The 15,772-nt window shown below is 64.2% G+C and overlaps 5 protein-coding genes across 6 annotated transcripts; 2 read left to right on the top strand and 3 right to left on the bottom strand.

Annotated features, from left to right (window-relative positions):
* Window positions 1-352: 352 nt before the first annotated feature.
* Window positions 353-3,745, bottom strand: LOC309577083 (tubulin monoglycylase TTLL3-like; the record flags this gene model as incomplete). The annotated part of the gene is made up of 10 exons (XM_082288788.1): window positions 353-940; window positions 1,013-1,448; window positions 1,527-1,773; window positions 1,849-1,997; window positions 2,073-2,251; window positions 2,469-2,602; window positions 2,700-2,814; window positions 2,882-3,010; window positions 3,158-3,481; window positions 3,605-3,745. The coding sequence occupies 10 exons, from the start codon at window positions 3,743-3,745 to the stop codon at window positions 353-355; spliced, it is 2,442 nt and encodes an 813-aa protein (XP_082144914.1).
* An 831-nt stretch (window positions 3,746-4,576) lies between these two features.
* Window positions 4,577-6,563, bottom strand: LOC309577051 (actin-related protein 2/3 complex subunit 4). Its single transcript, XM_082288732.1, has 6 exons — window positions 6,421-6,563; window positions 6,117-6,235; window positions 5,675-5,786; window positions 5,506-5,601; window positions 5,219-5,389; window positions 4,577-4,791 (listed from the first exon to the last, which is right to left on the bottom strand). Exons 1-6 carry the CDS (start codon window positions 6,421-6,423, stop codon window positions 4,786-4,788), a joined length of 507 nt encoding a protein of 168 aa, XP_082144858.1. The 5' UTR covers window positions 6,424-6,563; the 3' UTR covers window positions 4,577-4,785.
* Window positions 6,564-6,734: 171 nt separating this feature from the next.
* Window positions 6,735-9,722, top strand: TADA3 (transcriptional adaptor 3). Of its 2 annotated transcripts, XM_082288772.1 has the most exons (8): window positions 6,735-7,335; window positions 7,461-7,711; window positions 7,881-7,986; window positions 8,140-8,281; window positions 8,420-8,523; window positions 8,625-8,734; window positions 8,868-9,053; window positions 9,130-9,722. In XM_082288772.1, exons 1-8 carry the CDS (start codon window positions 7,129-7,131, stop codon window positions 9,320-9,322), a joined length of 1,299 nt encoding a protein of 432 aa, XP_082144898.1. In that variant the 5' UTR covers window positions 6,735-7,128; the 3' UTR covers window positions 9,323-9,722. The 2 variants fall into 2 exon arrangements, with proteins under 2 accessions (XP_082144898.1, XP_082144897.1); XM_082288771.1 differs by having other exon boundaries at window positions 8,140-8,523.
* A 481-nt stretch (window positions 9,723-10,203) lies between these two features.
* On the top strand, window positions 10,204-13,525 carry CAMK1 (calcium/calmodulin dependent protein kinase I). The gene is made up of 12 exons (XM_082288520.1): window positions 10,204-10,251; window positions 10,678-10,791; window positions 11,506-11,637; window positions 11,862-11,936; window positions 12,006-12,144; window positions 12,237-12,363; window positions 12,458-12,533; window positions 12,627-12,739; window positions 12,849-12,927; window positions 13,025-13,112; window positions 13,192-13,318; window positions 13,396-13,525. Exons 2-12 carry the CDS (start codon window positions 10,706-10,708, stop codon window positions 13,449-13,451), a joined length of 1,098 nt encoding a protein of 365 aa, XP_082144646.1. The 5' UTR covers window positions 10,204-10,251; window positions 10,678-10,705; the 3' UTR covers window positions 13,452-13,525.
* Window positions 13,526-13,762: 237 nt separating this feature from the next.
* On the bottom strand, window positions 13,763-15,627 carry OGG1 (8-oxoguanine DNA glycosylase). The gene is given in 8 exon segments (XM_082288521.1): window positions 13,763-14,084; window positions 14,087-14,114; window positions 14,190-14,239; window positions 14,330-14,471; window positions 14,546-14,724; window positions 14,810-14,989; window positions 15,066-15,349; window positions 15,431-15,627. Coding segments are annotated over 8 exon segments (1,020 nt in total). The 5' UTR covers window positions 15,541-15,627; the 3' UTR covers window positions 13,763-14,037.
* Between the last annotated feature and the right edge of the window lie 145 nt (window positions 15,628-15,772).

Here is a 15,772-nt window from a genome sequence, read left to right as displayed (position 1 = left end):
CTGCAGCCTCATCCCAGGGGCAATCCTAGCCCTCTCCACAACTCTTACACACAGAAGGTTCGACCCCGGCTCCTTATCACAGAATTATTTTAAAACGTGCATGGGGGAGGAGATGGGTTCCACGACACAGCAGTGGGAGCTCTTTGGGATGAGAGGTAGCTGGGTACTGTGGTGTTGGCCCAGCAAGGACAGACAGTGTGTTGTCCTCTCCTGGGGGTGTCTCAGTGTCCCAGGTCTTCTGCATCCCGCTGGGAGCTGCTGTGTGCTTCTGCTTCAAGCACAGGCTCCTGGTGCTCTGCGCAGACAGAGGTTGTCTCAGGGGCTTGGCAGGAGGGAAGCAGCAGGCACAGCCCTAGCACGGCCAGTGGTTGCTGGGGGTTCCTCGGGGTGGTGGCACAGGCACCCAGTTCAGGGGACAGCCATTGATCCGGGGCTGTGCAGCCTGGGGCTGCCCAGGCAGGTGACTGAGCCATGGCAGCCGCTGGCTCCCAGCAGAGGAGGCCCAAGCCTTTGACGGTGCTGGGGGGTCAGAGCTGGGGAGAGGGCTGTGGCTCCATTGCTCCAGAGAAGGCAGCTTCCCTATTGGGGCTCTGGGCTGGGGCACCTGGGTGGTTCTGCCCCCTGGGGACACAGGTGGCTTGGAGGCACTGGGCACCTTGGTGGGAGATCGATGCTCAGCTCTCCGGCGCACCTGCGTGGTTCTGACCCTTGTTGACATGGGGAACTTGGGGGCACAAGGCAGAGTGCTGAGGAGCTGATGCTGTGCTCTCTTGGGTACATGGGTGGCTCTGGCCCCTGGGGACACCGGGTGCTGGAGAGCATTGGCCGCAGCGGTAGGGGGCTTGTCCTGGGCTTGCTGCTGTGCTGGCTGGGGCTTCTTCAGGGAACAGCCTTTGACCATCAGCTTCACACGTGCTGACAGAGGCTTGGGCACAGCTGCCTGCAGGAAGACAGCAGGGAGTGGGGGCTCGGGGTGCCTGGGGGGTGTCTGCCCCCCATCCCCCCAGCCTACCTCCTTGTAGATGAGCTCAAATGCTCCAATGGAACAGGTGGGGTTGTTCTTGCGGTCGAGCACAAGGCGCAGTATGTCCCGCTGGACGTTGGCACAGAGCCGTCGGGTCACTGCTGAGGAGGGTCTCATGGTGGGGCAGGAGTTGATCTCCAGCAGCCAGGGCTGGCAGTCCTCCCCGACAAGAAAGTCAGCCCCATAGAGCTCGAAGCTGCCCTTGCGGAAGCCCACCTGGTCCTGGGCACTGCGCAGGGCATTCAGGATCGCCGCCTTCATGCCGGGCACCAGCACCTGGTGCCAAGCATCTGCTTGCCCCAGCTGTTCCAGGTATTCCTGGAACTGCTTGTTTGACCAGATTTTGTCAGGGGGCACACGGGGGTCTTGGTCTGGTGATGTCTTGTACCACTTCTGGACGGAGACGTTGCAGAGGTGTCTGGCACTGAGGCAGGGAGAATGGGGCTGGGTCAGGGGGTGCCAGGGTGCTGGGGTGTGGGGAGCTGGGGTGGGGAGCACTCACCGCTCCAGGTGACACAGGGAAAAGGGCCAGGAGCAGAAGCGCAGGTAGCAGTCTCGGTAGAACCAGACGGTCAGTGGCTTCCAGTCAGTCACAACAAACCATTGACGGATGTCGAATTTGGTGCCGAAGATGGTCAGCAGCCGCTCCACATACTTCTGCACCACCCACCTGCCCACCTGCACCGAGGGTGCTGTGAAGCCCCGTGCCAGCTGCAGTACCTCTTCCAGCCGCGTCGTGCAGACAATGCCTGGGGAACACATTGATGGTGGGACCCCTCCTAAGTGGGGAGCTTCTGTGTGCTCCCTGCTTCCCCCAGCCTTACCCCTGCCTTGGGATTCTGCACCAGGCTTGAGGATCCAGACGTTGAGCTTGCCCTCCATGCCAAGCTGGGGCAGCTGCTCTGCCAGGTGCTGCAGAAGGTTCTGGCACTGCTTCCGCTGCTGCCTGGTCAGCACCAGCCCTGCCCCCTCACTGTGGGGGGGATGGGGGCCTCAGCATCAGCCCTGCCATGGCGCCCCTCATCCCCCCATCCCACTAAGCACTCACTGTGCCACATGGTAGTATTCCTGCAGGAAGCGGTCCCAGTCGATGCATGTCCTGCAGGGGGATGGGGTGCCCCTGTCAATGTCGTGGTGTCGTAGAACACCCAGGTGCTGCTTACAGACCTCCAAGGCCTCCTCCACCAGCTCAGTGTACAGGGGGAAGCCTGCCGGTGCTGTGGAATGCTTGGGGTGAGAGACATGACTCCCATGCCAGCCTTAGGGCCAGAGACTCCCTGTAGGATGGGTGGCTTTGGCTGCATGGGGATGGGGTGGGGAGCAGAGCATCCATAAGGTGGGCTGGTAGGAGGGAGTGGGGGATCCCAGGCCACAGCCATGAGCAGAGGCTGTGCCTCCAAGCTCAGCCATCAGATGTCCCTAACTCTGAAATCCCTGCCATCACCTCCAGGCCCAGCTCCATGTACACACCTGCCCTCTTGGCAGAGTTTGAGACCTGCTTAGTCCTCACTGGCCTGTCCCCAGCCTCCTCCAGGGCCAGTTTGAGCAGGCTGCGTGCTGCTGTCAAGCGGAAATCCTCTGCAAGAGGGAGGCATCATCCTCAGCCAGTCCTGCACAGGACATCGGAGGAGTGGGAGCATAAGGTGGGACAGGAGAGCAACAGCCTTTGGCTCACCAATGAAAGCTTCTTGTTCATCCGTGGTCCCCAGCCGGTAGCACCGGGGGAAGAAGGTGTTAGGGTCGGCTTGCTCAATCCACGGCAGGTTTTGTAGGCTGAGGCACAGCCCCTCCTGTTTAGAGGAGGTAGTCAGTCCGTACTAGACCCCATCCCCCTCCCCAAGGGCTCCAGCCTCCCACCTTGGTGGTGAAGGCATCCACCCGGGCATAGTGGTTCACCACGTGGTCCTGCTGCAGCAGCTCATGGTCAGTGGCCTCGAGGAAGTTGGTCCAGATGAAATTTGGCAACCGGTCCCGCACCAGGTAGGACTGGCAGAGGGAGGAAGCCACGGTGGGACACAGAGCCCCCATCCTACTACCCTCGTCCCCTGTCCGAGGCTGTGCCCACGCCTGGGGGTCCCAGGGGAAGGGTGCTGGGGGCAGTGGCGGAGCTCAGCCCCAGCCCTCTCAGCTAACCATGAGGTCATGGATGCCATTGGGGTCCTCATCACACTGCTCTTCCTCCTTCTCTTCCTCCTCCTCAGCAGGTGGCCATGCATAGTGCAGGGGGTCTGTGGTCCCCAGAAAAGGCTGTGCCCCACCGCATGGGTTCAGCAGTGCCTCCCCCTGCCCACCACCACCATTACGTGGCCTCGTCTTCAGCCGCTGCTTGTTTTGGTCACCACGGTGCTGCTCCAGCTGTCTGCCTATGCTCGGGAGCTTCCTCTCCACCCAGCCCCGGGCTCGCAGCAGGTGGCGGATGATGGGGTAGGGGCCCTGCACCATGAAGATCTTCTTCTCCTGTACAGAGATCATGGGCTCAGCCTGCCCCAGTCCTGGTTCCTCTGGCTCAGCTCTCCTGAGCCATAAATGCAGTAAATGCAAGCATGTGGCATTTGAGGGGTGTGAAATCAGGTCCCTCACCTTAATGGCCATCTCCACATGCAGCTTGGCCTTCTTGAGCTGCTCAAGGTTAAGCGAGCGCTGGCAGCCAACCTGGCGGCTGCTGGTGGTGGCTGCAGAGTGCCCTGTGAGGACAGCCCTGTCTGAGCCCACTGTCCCCATGTCCCCAGTCCCACAGGGCAGGCAAGGAGAGGTAAGCACTGACCTGCCTGCCTCTGCCTGACTGAGCTCTGGGGCCTTGAAAGGGCAGCCTCCGACTTGCTGAGCCTTGTGCCAGTGTCCCAGCGGCACTGCACAGTCCCAGGGTGCCCCACTGTGCCCTTGTCCCCAGCCTGCTGGGCCGTGGGGTGCCTGGAGTGTACCCTGCTCAAGTGCTGTCCCTGGCTGGGGGGCTGTGTCCCTGCAGTGCTGCTCTCTGTGTCACATTGTCCCATGGTAGCCTGAGGGTGAGGGGAGCTGTGGGTGGCTCTTCCTCCTCTGTGCCAAGTGGGGTGTCCTATTCCCCTGTCCTCCTGGGGACTGAAGCAAGCATCCAGCACAGGACATGGCCTCTAAACCCCAGTACCATGGATGTCAGAATGCAGGATATGGCTCCCCCAACCCCAGCACTGCTGTGATGTCACAGCCCCAGCTCCAGCCACCACAACGGCTCCACTGCCCGGAAGGGGGCACAAACAGCCACCTATGCCCACAGCCTGCAATCCCCCACTCAAACCCTGCACCCTGCCTGAAATCCTTCTGTGCCCCACACCCCAAGCCCCTTGCTGCCTCCAGGCCGGCTTCAAGTCCTTTCATACTCTCTTGACACCCCCCCATGGCCCCTCACACACCACCAGGGCTGACCCCGCTGTTTGCTCTTGCCACACCGTGCCCCTCCAGTTCCATGCCCTGCTCCCATGCCATGACCTGCCCCCAGGGCCACAGTGCCCCCCACCCCCCGCCATTCCCCAGTGTGGCCAAGAGTGGCAGGAGGGAGGAAACTGAGGCAGTGGATACAGCAAACAAGACCATTTAAAAAACAAGACGAGACAGGGGCAGCAGCCGGGGCCATGCTGCCGCAAGCGGGGGCTGCTCCCACCCGGCCCAGAGAGGGGCAGGCAGGGCCCGGCCCCGCCCGGTGGTCCTCGAGGAACGGGAGCAGGCACAGGCACAGTGCCCAGCAGGCACAAGCACAGGGGAGCCACGGGGTCCTGCACCACGGCCTAAAACTGGAGAGAAAACACGGCTGTTAGTCCCTGCTTGCAGTGCTCTGAAAGCCCTCACCACTGTCCTGGCACCCAGAACGGAGGCTGAGGGTGGCCACTGCTCACAGGGATCCATGCTCAGCTTCTCCTGCTGCCTCCCCCATGCACTGCACAACCATCTCAGCACCCACCAAAAGGGTCTCATCCCCCAAGGCTGCTGCTGCCACTGAGCAAGCTCTGGGGGTCTCAAAAGGTGGCACTTAATGAGCAAAGGGGATACAAGGACCTTTGGCATCTTCTCCTCCCTGTCTCCAAGAGATTCCTTGGGTGGGATGTCACTCTGTCCTCACTAATGGGACAGGGGGGCTCTGGGCACAAGGGCCACACTGGCTTTGAGCCCAACACCCCACTCCCAAAATCAGAGACCCCTCCTCCCATTTCAGAGTCTCACATTCTTAAGGAACTCCTCTGCCACGATGCGAGCCCTGGCGTTGACAGAGAGCTTCATCTCACTGATTTCCTTGTCAATCTCCTCCATGAAATGGATGACAAAGTCCACCAGCTTGTGCTTGTACATCTGCTCCGTGTGGAAGTTCGTGATCAAGAAGCTGATGTCATAGCCCTGCCCAAGAGAGAAACACCTTAGGGTTTAGCACCCAAACCGCTGTCCATGCAACCTCACATCCCAGTGCCAGGAGCAGAGTCAGGAGTTGCTTTGTCCCCTCCCTGTCATCTCACCTCCACAGGCTTCCTGCGCAGGATAAAGAAGTTCTCAGCCCTCATCATCATAAAGCGCATAAATTTGTGGCACAAGATCTTCTCAATCTCGTCAGCCTGGAAAGAGAAAAGGGAAGTGAGGCTTCCCCACAGGCTGAGCTGCCAGGCCCCTGTCCAAACCCCCCCTCACCTGCTTCACTGCGATGCTGACGCGCACAGAGTTAATGGAGCCCTCAATGAGGACCTTCTCCTTCTCATTCCTGCTGATGATCACCGGCTGCAACAGCAGCTCTTTGCTGCTCCTGTGGACAGAGGGAGGGCAGGAGTGACTCAGAGGGAAGCATTTACCAGTGGGAAGCAGGGAAGGGGAGCCGCAGGGATCACGGGGATGTGGGGGCCTTGTTACAGGATGCTCCCGCCTCCCGAAGATGTTCCTCCTCGGGGCAGACACTCCCTCGGTCCCAAGCTAGATCCCCTTCCTCCTCCCCGCACGTCCCCTGTTCCCTGCCGGCACCGACCCCGTGCCTAAGGGCTAGCGGGGTGCCCAGCGAAAGGCAGGAACGGGCCAGCGGCCCCCAGGGCGGGCAGCCAGGACTGCGCAGGGTTCCCCTGGTCCCCTCCCGCCCCCGTACCTGACTTCCACCTCGGGTTTGTTGTGCCGCTCCACCACCTGCGAGGAGAAGTTCTCCAGGCACAGCGCGGCCTGCAGCGTGGCGCGCACCGCGTTCAGGTACGGGCGCAGCGTGGCAGTCTGCGGGGACACAGCGGCGGCGTCAGACCCCCGACCGGAGCCCGGGGCTCGGGCCTCGCCCCCTGCCCCAGCCCCCGACCAGCAGCCCGCAGTCCCCCCAGCTCGGCTCACTCCGCTGGTCCCGGTTCCGACCCTCCCCAGCCTCCCCGCTGCCACCGCCCCTCACCGGGCGCCCCCCGCCCTACCATGGTGGCGGCGGCGCTCCGGTCCCGGCAGGCGGAAGTGGCCGATCACCTCTTCCGGGATGCGCGGCACCTCCCACTGCGGCGGGGGGGGGGCCGGCGGAAGGCTCCCACCCTGCGGCCCGGCCCCCCCGCGGCACGGAGCCGGGTGGCGGCGGCGAGACTTCGCGCAGCTCCCCCCGCGGCCTGCCGCGCTTGGTACGCGCCTGTCAGCGCTTCCATATTAGGGAAGGGAGATGGAGGGCGGGCTGGGCCAATGAGCGGCGGCGCGGGGCGCGGCGCGGCCAATGGGAAGGGGGAGGCGGGGCCCCCGCGGGGCCGGAAGGGGCGCCCGGCCCAGACCCGGCCCCGCGGCCTCCGCTGCGCCCCGGGGCCGGCCCCGCCTCGTCCCCGCAGCGACCCGTGATCCCCCCCCGGGTCCCCGCACCGCCCCGGTGATCTCCCTCCGGTTCCCCTCGGTGATCCCCCCGCCGGGTTCCTCGGCGCCCCGGTGATCCCCCCCGCCTTGTTCCCTCAGCGCCCCTGTGATTCTCCCCACGTTTCCCTCAGCGCTCCGGTGATCTCCCACCCCGGGTTCCACAGAGTCCCGATGCCCCGCCACCCTCCGTAGCTCCCCACTCCACTCCCTTCCCTCCCGACTTCCCCTGTCCCCGGCTCCCCCGTGCGCCCGTCGGTCCCCCAGAGCCCACTCGGTGCCCGGTCCCCACCGCCATGAGCGAGCTGAAGGACTGCCCGCTGCAGTTCCATGACTTCAAGTCGGTGGACCACGTGAAGGTGTGCCCCCGGTACACGGCCGTGCTGGCCCGCTCGGAGGACGATGGCATCGGCATCGAGGAGCTGGACACGCTGCAGCTGGAACTGGAGACGCTGCTGTCTTCTGCCAGCCGCCGCCTCCGCGTCCTGGAGGCCGAGACGCAGGTGCTGGGACCACGTTGGGTCAGGAACAGGCTCTCTGTCTGGCTCCTTCCTACCAAGGGGCTGCCTCTGGCCTGCCCCTGCCCAGCACTGGACACAGGACCTTATGAGGCATCACTCTTTTCCAGATCCTGACGGACTGGCAGGATAAGAAGGGCGACCGGCGGTTCCTGAAGCTGAGCAAGGACCATGATGTGGGCACATCTGTCAAACATGGGAAGCCCAAGAAGCAGAAGCTGGAGGGCAAAGGGGGCCATGGGACTGGGCCTGGGCCTGGCAGGCCCAAGTCCAAGAACCTGCAGCCCAAGATCCAGGAATATGAGTTCCAGGATGATCCCATTGATGTGCCCCGCATCCCCAAAAATGATGCTCCAAACAGGTGTGTGGGTGTTGGGGGGCGTTGGGATCATCTTTCTCCTTCCTTGGAGCACCTGGCACAAGGGCTGCTTCTAGCCCGAGAGAAGAGGTGCCACAGGGGGAAAGGGGACATGTGTCACCTTCCACGTGCTCCCCTGCAGCTCCCCCTCACAGTTCATCTATCTTCACAGGTTCTGGGCATCGGTGGAGCCGTACTGTGCCGATCTCACCAATGAGGAGGTCAGAGTCCTGGAGGAGCTGCTCAAGCCACCGGAGGATGAGGCTGAACATTACAAGGTGAAAAGCTCCTGAGCCCCTTCCTCTGCCCTCTCTCCCTATCCCCTCTGGCACTTCACAGTGAGCATTCATGCCTGGCATGTTGCCGTGGCACTGGGGAGGTGGAAGGCAAGGCAGAGGCTCCAGGAACTGTGCTGAGCCTTGCTCTTGCAGATTCCACCGCTGGGGAAGCATTACTCCCAGCGCTGGGCACAAGAGGACCTGCTGGAGGAGCAGAAGGATGGAGCCCGGGCAGCAGCTGCTGCCGACAAGAAGAAGGGTGTCCTGGGGCCGCTGACTGAGCTGGACACTAAAGGTGCCCCCATCCCACCCCTGCCTTTGCCCAGAGGGGCTGAGAGTGCTTGTGCCCAGTGGAGCCAGGCCCAAGAAAGTCTGAGACTGCCCTGCCCCACTGCTCATCTCTGTGACTTTGGGGTTGCTTTTTTCCTCCCAGACGTTGATGCCCTCCTGAAGAAGTCAGAAGCCCAGCACGAGCAGCCAGAGGACGGGTGTCCCTTTGGTCCCCTGACACAGCGTCTCCTGCAGGCCCTTGTGGAGGTGAGGGGCTCCGATGGGGCCACGCCATGATGGCCTGGCACTGTGGGGCATTGCTGCCAAGACCCAGCACTGTAACCCTTCCCTTGTGCTCCCTTTGCTAGGAGAACATCATATCCCCTGTTGAGGACTCCCCGATCCCTGAGATCACTGGCAAGGACTCAGGAGCTGACGGTGCTGGCACATCTCCCCGCAGCCAGAACAAGCCCTTCAGGTGAGCAGCTCAGGCGAGCCCAGAGCTCAGCACTGCCCGTGGGTGCACCGAGCACGCTGCTGGCTCCCTGCCACTGTGAGTCACAGGGAGCAAAGGGCGTGTGGTGGGCAGCAGCCACTCTCCACCCTGGCAGTGTCCCCCACACCAAGTCCCTGGAGGGGCGGATCAAGGAGGAGTTGGTGGCCCAGGGCCTGCTGGAGTCAGAGGACCGTCCGGCCGAGGACTCGGAGGACGAGGTGTTGGCTGAGCTGCGCAAGAGGCAGGCAGAGCTGAAGGCACTCAGCGCCCACAACCGCACCAAGAAGCACGAGCTGCTGCGGTGAGAGCGAGCGGGCAGGGACGGGTGCAGGCAGGGGGCTGCCCAGCAGGGCCTCACACCCCCCTGTGCCCCCCAGGCTGGCCAAGGAGGAGCTGCACCGGCAGGAGCTGCGGCAGCGTGTCCGCATGGCTGACAACGAGGTGATGGACGCATTCCGCAAGATCATGGCTGCCCGGCAGAAGAAGCGCACACCCACCAAAAAGGAGAAGGACCAGGCCTGGAAGACCTTGAAGGAGCGGGAGAGCATCCTCAAGCTGCTGGATGGGTAGCGGGGACCAAGGACCCCCCACTCGGTGTGGACCTCACCTGCAGGGGGCTGCCCTGCCTGAGCCCAGCCACCACTGGGCGGAACTGGCACAGCCTCCCCCATGCCCTGAGTTTGCTCGGCCTCCCCACTCGGATGAAGGAGCCCAGCTGCTGTCCCCTCCCTGTGCGAGGCTGTCACTGACCCAAGCTGGGCACGCCATGGAGTTGCAGAGGTCCCTCCCTTGAACACCCCGACCCCGGCTGGTGGCTTCCACTCCCATGTCTCCCCCGCACTCCCCGTTACTCGGGTGACATCAGCCAGGTCACTGCAGGGGCCAGATGTGGTGGCTGTGACGGTGCAGTTCCCACGGTCCCCTGTCCCTCTCTGTGATGTGGGGCAGGGGGAGATCCCAGACCCCACGGGTGGACTGGGGGGAGTGGGGAGGGGAAGGGGCTGGAGGGGTGGGAGGCCCGGTGGGTGCGTGGCCGAGCTCTCCATGTACCGGTGGTTTCTATTGCCGCGAGCACGGGCAATAAAGGTAGCCGTGTGCAGGTGATGGTGTGGGGACATCATGGGGACGGTCCTGCCCGGCTGTTGGGGTGGGTCCTGCTGGTGCTGGGCTCAGTCTGGGGAGGAGGGCGAGGAGTGGCGGGGCTGGGTCTGTCCGGCATCTACCCAAGGAACGCCCTCGCATCCCCACAACAGGCGCGCGGGGGGAGCGTGTGGGTGTGGCCGCGCCGCGCGTGTCGCCCTGTCCGCGCCTTTCCCGCGTGTCCACGCGCGCCCGCGGTCACGCGTGTCCCCCTCCTTCCCACCGCGGCCGAGCCGCCCCCTCCCATTGGCGGCGCCGCGCGCTGCCCGCCCCCCGCCGTGACGTCAGCGCTGTCCGGCGGCGCCGCGCCGGGAGGAGTCGCCGCTGCTCCGCCGCTGGGCCCGGGGCCGGGGCCGTCGGTAAGGGCGGGGCGGGGCGGGGGCGGCGTGCCCACGCGCGGAGACCGTGCCCACGCGTGACACCGAGTAGCGGCGGCGGAGCCGCGCATCACCCGCGCCACGCAGCTCTGCTCCCACGCGTGTCCCTCCCGGCGCGGCTGTGCCAGCTGGCGGGCGTGGGGAATGGCGGTGGGGATTCCCCCGTGCACCCACGCGTGTGTCTGGGGCCCTCCCGCTGCCTGCCCGCCCCGCACCCGCCCCATGGGCGGGCATCGGGAGGGTCCCAGCATGTTTCCCCAGTGGGGCAACCTACGCCAAAACTCCTGCGTCGACACAGCTTGTTCCCATCACCCCAGGATGACAACTACCTCCCCACAGCACCCTGTCATCCCGTGTGTCCCCATGCCATCCCAGCACGCTGACAAGCTGTCCCCACTTGTGTCACAGGTGGGAGTGGGTGGCCCCATAGGGCACCATGCCGCTGGGGCAGGATGGGCTCAGCTGGAAGAAGAGGACCGAGGATATTCAGAGGATCTATGATTTCCGAGATGTCCTGGGCACGTGAGTTGCAGACTGGGGTGGCACGCCAGTGACAACCCACTCGTGGTGATGGGTCTGGCCCCTCAGGCTTTGCCCACCCTGCCATATGGAACCAGCTCAAATCCTGGCCCAAGGTGGGACTGGCATATGAGGGGACATGCTGTGGGGCACAGGTGCCACCTCCCTCTGGTGCTGGCTGGTTCCCGGTGCCGTGCTTGAGGGTGCCTGGGGGTGATCCTCTGGCAGGTAGAGGGGTTCCCAGCGGTGCCCACGGCACCGTAAGGCTCTTAGGCTAGATTAGCAGGTTAATTATGTTGAGGCTTAGGGCCCAGCACAGCGCAAACACACTGCCTGTCACTCCTGTCATTTCCCCACCTGGGCACTGCCAACAGCTCTGGCTGGCTCCTGGGTGGCCCTGGGTGCTACAGCATGGCACAGCACAGGGCTGCCACAGCCCACACGGGGGCTCAGCCCCAGCATAGCTCGACCTCAGCAACACCACAGCCTTATCCTGCCTGATATGGGGATGGTGCAGCCACACAGGGAGGGCGGAGGGTGCCAGGCATCCTATTGCTGGCAGGGTCCATGTTCGGCCATCCCAGCGGGCTGCTCCTGCTTGCTTTTCTCCTATAAATAGCTGGACTTTCTGCCTGTCGCCATGACAATCATGGCAGGGTGGCATTGGCAGCTCCAGCTGGTGGCCCCCTTGCCCTGCTCATCCCTCACCCCCCCCAGGGGGGCCTTCTCCGAGGTGGTCCTGGCAGAGGAGAAGGCGACGCGGAAGCTCGTGGCCATCAAGTGCATTGCCAAGAAGGCACTGGAGGGAAAGGAGACCAGCATTGAGAATGAGATTGCCGTCCTCCACAAGTAGGGGCTGTCCCAGCGCCAGGGTGGGGGTCCCACTCTGTGCCCCCCCACATCTGGCACAGCCCCCCACTGCCAGCACTCATTGCCGCATGTTATTGCCAGTGCCCAAAATAGCCAGTGGTGTGTGATGACCTGCGGTGCAGAGCCTGGCTGCTCCCTGTCCCATGGGGGCTGAGGTGGGGGCAGTTGGGTGCCCTCTCACCCCCCTGTGCCTCCCCCTGCAGAATCAAGCACCCCAATATCGTGGCTTTGGATGACATCTACGAGAGTGGCACCCACCTCTACCTCATCATGCAGCTGTGAGTGAGATTGGGGGGCTTCAGAGGGGCTGGGGGGGGCATGCTGACAGGTGCTGCCCATCCCTGCAGGGTCTCTGGGGGGGAACTCTTTGATCGCATTGTGGAGAAGGGCTTCTACACCGAGCGGGATGCCAGCACCCTGATCCGGCAGATCCTCGATGCTGTCAAATACCTGCATGACATGGGTATCGTCCACCGTGACCTGAAGGTGAGCAGTTGAGGGGGGACACACAGAGCACATGGTGGTGGCGGTGGGAGGAGACCCCAGTCACCCGTCCCTGTACCCTCCTCTCCTCGCAGCCCGAGAACCTGCTCTATTACAGCATGGATGAGGACTCCAAGATTATGATCAGTGACTTTGGGCTGTCGAAGATCGAGGGCTGTGGCAGTGTCATGTCCACAGCCTGTGGCACCCCTGGCTATGTGGGTGAGTGCCTGCCATGGGCTGCCACCACCCTAGGTGTGGGGTTGGGGTCCCCCCACAGGTTGGGGTCCCCCCTCACCACTGCCATCCCCCCCAGCCCCTGAGGTGCTGGCACAGAAACCCTACAGCAAAGCAGTGGATTGCTGGTCCATTGGAGTCATCGCCTACATCCTGTATGTATCCCCCCTCCCACTCTCTTCCCCTCCTGGGGGCCTGGCACCTTGGGGCTGCATGGGACCAGCAGCCCCCTCCCCACTGCCCCCTAGGCTCTGCGGCTACCCCCCTTTCTATGATGAGAACGATGCCAAGCTCTTTGAGCAGATCCTGCGGGCTGAGTATGAGTTCGACTCACCCTACTGGGATGATATCTCAGACTCAGGTGAGCTGGAACCACCAGGGCAGTGGGGCCTGTGAGCCTGGCACAGCTTCACAGTACCTGGAGGAATGGTGGACACAGGCACTCAGAGCTGCTCCATGCTCTGTCCCAGCCAAGGACTTTATCCAGCACCTAATGGAGAAGGACCCTGGCAAGCGCTTCACCTGTGAGCAAGCCCTGCAGCATCCCTGGTAAGGGGGAGACCTTTCACTGTCTGTCCCTGTCTCCAGCTCAGCCCACAGCAGTCATGGGGTAGGGAGGCCCCTGCTGACCCCTGTCTTGCTCCAGGATTGCCGGGGACACAGCCCTGGACAAGAATATCCACCAGTCAGTGAGTGAGCAGATCAAGAAGAACTTCGCAAAGAGCAAGTGGAAGGTGAGTGTGGGGTGCTGGTGGGTGTTAGGGGGTGCAGCAGCCCCTCAGGCACCCCTGACAGACACTGTGGGGTTGGTAGCAAGCTTTCAACGCCACAGCGGTGGTGAGACACATGAGAAAGCTGCAGCTGGGAAACAGCCAGGACGTCCCTGGGCAGATGACTCCCACCAGCCCTGGAGAGCGGCTGGTCAGGGGGACCAGCAATGGTGAGCTCTGAGCCCCCTATCCCCATCCCACACCCCTCGGGGCTGCCACCAGGATCTCACCCTGCTCCTCCCTGCAGGGTCAGAGTGTGGGCGCCCACCCACAGGCAGAGCTCAGCATCTCCCACCAGACTGAGCATGGCCCCATGTAGCTGCATCCAAGGGGGCCCAGGGGGGTCCAGCCCCCCATGGGCCCTGTGTGGGGTGGGGGGCTCTGCAGTGCAGGACCAGGGGAGCCAGTGTGGAGGCACCGTGCTCGGCTTGCCCTGGGTATGCGGGGCTACCCTCACTGCAGCCTCACAGCAGAGTTCTGCATTGGGGCACGAGTACCCCACAGAGCCCCCCAGCTTGGGGCTGTGTCCTGGGCCCCTTCCCACACCCCCTCCCTCCCTCCACACCTGGCCTGGCACTGTCCCACACCCCCAACCTCAGCATGTTCAAGGACAATTTTCCAAATGGATGTTTCTATTTTATTGCTTGTAATAAAGGCAAGAGGCCAAAGGTGCTTGGCTCAGCTCTGCACTGAGGGAGCTGGACACAGCCCTGACCCACCCAGCCTCACTGCCCAGGGCAGCAGCTTCCCCCATGCACACAGTGGGCAAGCAACAGGCAGCTGCCCACATCCTTCTATCCCAGGCTGGCAGCAGGTGCCATGTCCCACTCAAGTCACTGTTCCTCCTGGAGTGTCCCTAGAGGGGCCCATCCCCATAGCTCTCCCAGCCTCAGCTCTCCCAGGCCCGATGCTGATGCTGGCTGCTGGCTGGTTTTGGCCCTTGCGGAGATCGGCACAGAACAGGACCTGGAGTGGGGAGAGATGATGGGGTGGGCATGGCTGGGGTGGGGGGCAAGGGTGCCAGGAAGGGGGGGTACTCACTGCCTGTGCCCAGCCGGCACGAGGGCCCCACAGGCCCCGGAAGAAGTCACCTGCGGGGAGAGGTGAACACCAGTGTGGGGGACACTGGCACCATCCACCATCCCTGAGAGTCCCATGTCAGAGTCCAGCCCTGCCCTCACCGATCTCCTGGTAGGCCCGGGGGGTCAGGCTCTTGCCGCCCAGTGCCACGCCATAGCGCTGCCGCGCAATGTGCCAGACATGGGTGTCCACTGGCACCGCCTCCGCCTTGTCCAGGGACAACAGGCAGACACAGTCGGCCACCTGCCACCAGCAGTACCCAGTCAGCCCCCAGTGCTGGTCTCTGCTCCCTGTCCCACCCTCATCCTGGCACCCACCTTGGCACCTACACCAGGCAGGGCACACAGCACCCTCCGGGCCTCGGCATAGGGCTCGGTGCGGAGCTGGCACAGCCCCTCGGTGCCGAGCCCTTCGGCGATGGCCCGTGCACTCCCGCTGACGAACTTGGCCCGGTACCCAAAGCCCAGCGCCCGCAGCCGGGCCTCGGCATCAGCGCCTGAGGGGGCACAGCAGAGGGACGTGAGTGCACGCAGGCGAGGCCATGGCAAGATGACAGCAGCAGCAACGGGGTGGTGGTGGACCTGTGAGTGCCGAGAGGGATGGGAAGGCGTGGAAGGGTCGGGAATCGAGGCAGCAGAGGCGGCGGCCGAAGGCCTGGCAGAGGCGCTCGATCATGGCAGTGATGCGGGAAATGTGGTTGTTGGAGGTGCAGATGAAGGAGAAGAGGCACTCGACGGGGTCCTGCCGCAGCACCCGCACCCCTGCAGGGAGGATGCAGTGAGGAAACGCCGGGCAGGTGCTACGGCCATCCCGTGTACCTCCGTGGGGCCGCCTCACCTGGGAAGTCATTGGCCACCTTGCGGAACAGGGGATCGGCCGCCCCCCAGGCACGGTACAGGGCCGACAGCCCCACGTCCAGCTGGAAGTAGTCGCGCAGGATCCGGTCCGTCTCTGCGGCGTCCAGCTTCGCTGCTTTGGCGGGACACCCACCCTGCTGCTCCTCCTCGTGCTCATCCTCCTCGCCGTACACCGTATACCAGAGCCGGTCCCCGTCCTGCCGCAGTGTCCAGACGCGCCCCCCCAGCACACCCGTCCAGGCCCCCGGGCTGCTCTCCCACCACCTGCCGCACACGGGGGGATCGGGGCCGGCTCGGACGCGCCGGGCAGGGCCGGGGGATGCCCGAGACCCCTGGCTGGCTCACCGGAAGCTCTGTCCCGAGGAGAGCACCAGGTCCAGGCGCAGCTCGGCCGGTGAGCACGGCAGGCAGCGCCACAGGGACGGGCAGGCGGACGGGGCGTCCCGCAGCTTCATGGGAGTCGGGGAGCGACTGCGCGCCCCTGCCCGCGAGGGCGGCGGAGTCAGGGCACCGCGCGGTGCTATGCCCCGGCTGCCCCACAGCCCCGGCCCGGCCCCACACCTCCCCACAGCACCCCAGCCCGCGCCCCCGGCCCCGGCCCCGCCGCTCCCCACCCCAGCTTCCGCTCGCAGCCGGAAGCGCGGCCAGCGCCGCCACGCGTGTCCGCCCCGCTCCCGCTCCCTCCCC

This window comes from Coloeus monedula (assembly GCF_965178545.1).
Source record: "Coloeus monedula genome assembly, chromosome: 11".
NCBI lineage: Eukaryota > Metazoa > Chordata > Aves > Passeriformes > Corvidae > Coloeus > Coloeus monedula.
Note: the sequence above shows the minus strand (reverse complement) of the source record. Positions and strands in the feature narration are given on the sequence as shown.

What these genes read in the sequence shown, in the direction of transcription:
- TADA3 (XM_082288771.1), top strand. Translation starts at nt 7,129, where the DNA reads ATGAGCGAGCTGAAGGACTGCCCGCTGCAGTTCCATGACTTCAAGTCG. An exon ending in TCCTGGAGGCCGAGACGCAG is followed by an intron (nt 7,336 to 7,460) that starts GTGCTGGGACCA and finishes ACTCTTTTCCAG; the next exon opens with ATCCTGACGGACTGGCAGGA. An exon ending in TCCTGCAGGCCCTTGTGGAG is followed by an intron (nt 8,524 to 8,624) that starts GTGAGGGGCTCC and finishes TCCCTTTGCTAG; the next exon opens with GAGAACATCATATCCCCTGT.
- LOC309577051 (XM_082288732.1), bottom strand. An exon ending in TCAGCATCGCAGTGAAGCAG is followed by an intron (nt 5,602 to 5,674) that starts GTGAGGGGGGGT and finishes TTCTCTTTCCAG; the next exon opens with GCTGACGAGATTGAGAAGAT. An exon ending in TGCGCAGGAAGCCTGTGGAG is followed by an intron (nt 5,390 to 5,505) that starts GTGAGATGACAG and finishes TCTCTTGGGCAG; the next exon opens with GGCTATGACATCAGCTTCTT.
- CAMK1 (XM_082288520.1), top strand. Translation starts at nt 10,706, where the DNA reads ATGCCGCTGGGGCAGGATGGGCTCAGCTGGAAGAAGAGGACCGAGGAT. An exon ending in TTCCGAGATGTCCTGGGCAC is followed by an intron (nt 10,792 to 11,505) that starts GTGAGTTGCAGA and finishes CACCCCCCCCAG; the next exon opens with GGGGGCCTTCTCCGAGGTGG. An exon ending in CTCTACCTCATCATGCAGCT is followed by an intron (nt 11,937 to 12,005) that starts GTGAGTGAGATT and finishes CCATCCCTGCAG; the next exon opens with GGTCTCTGGGGGGGAACTCT.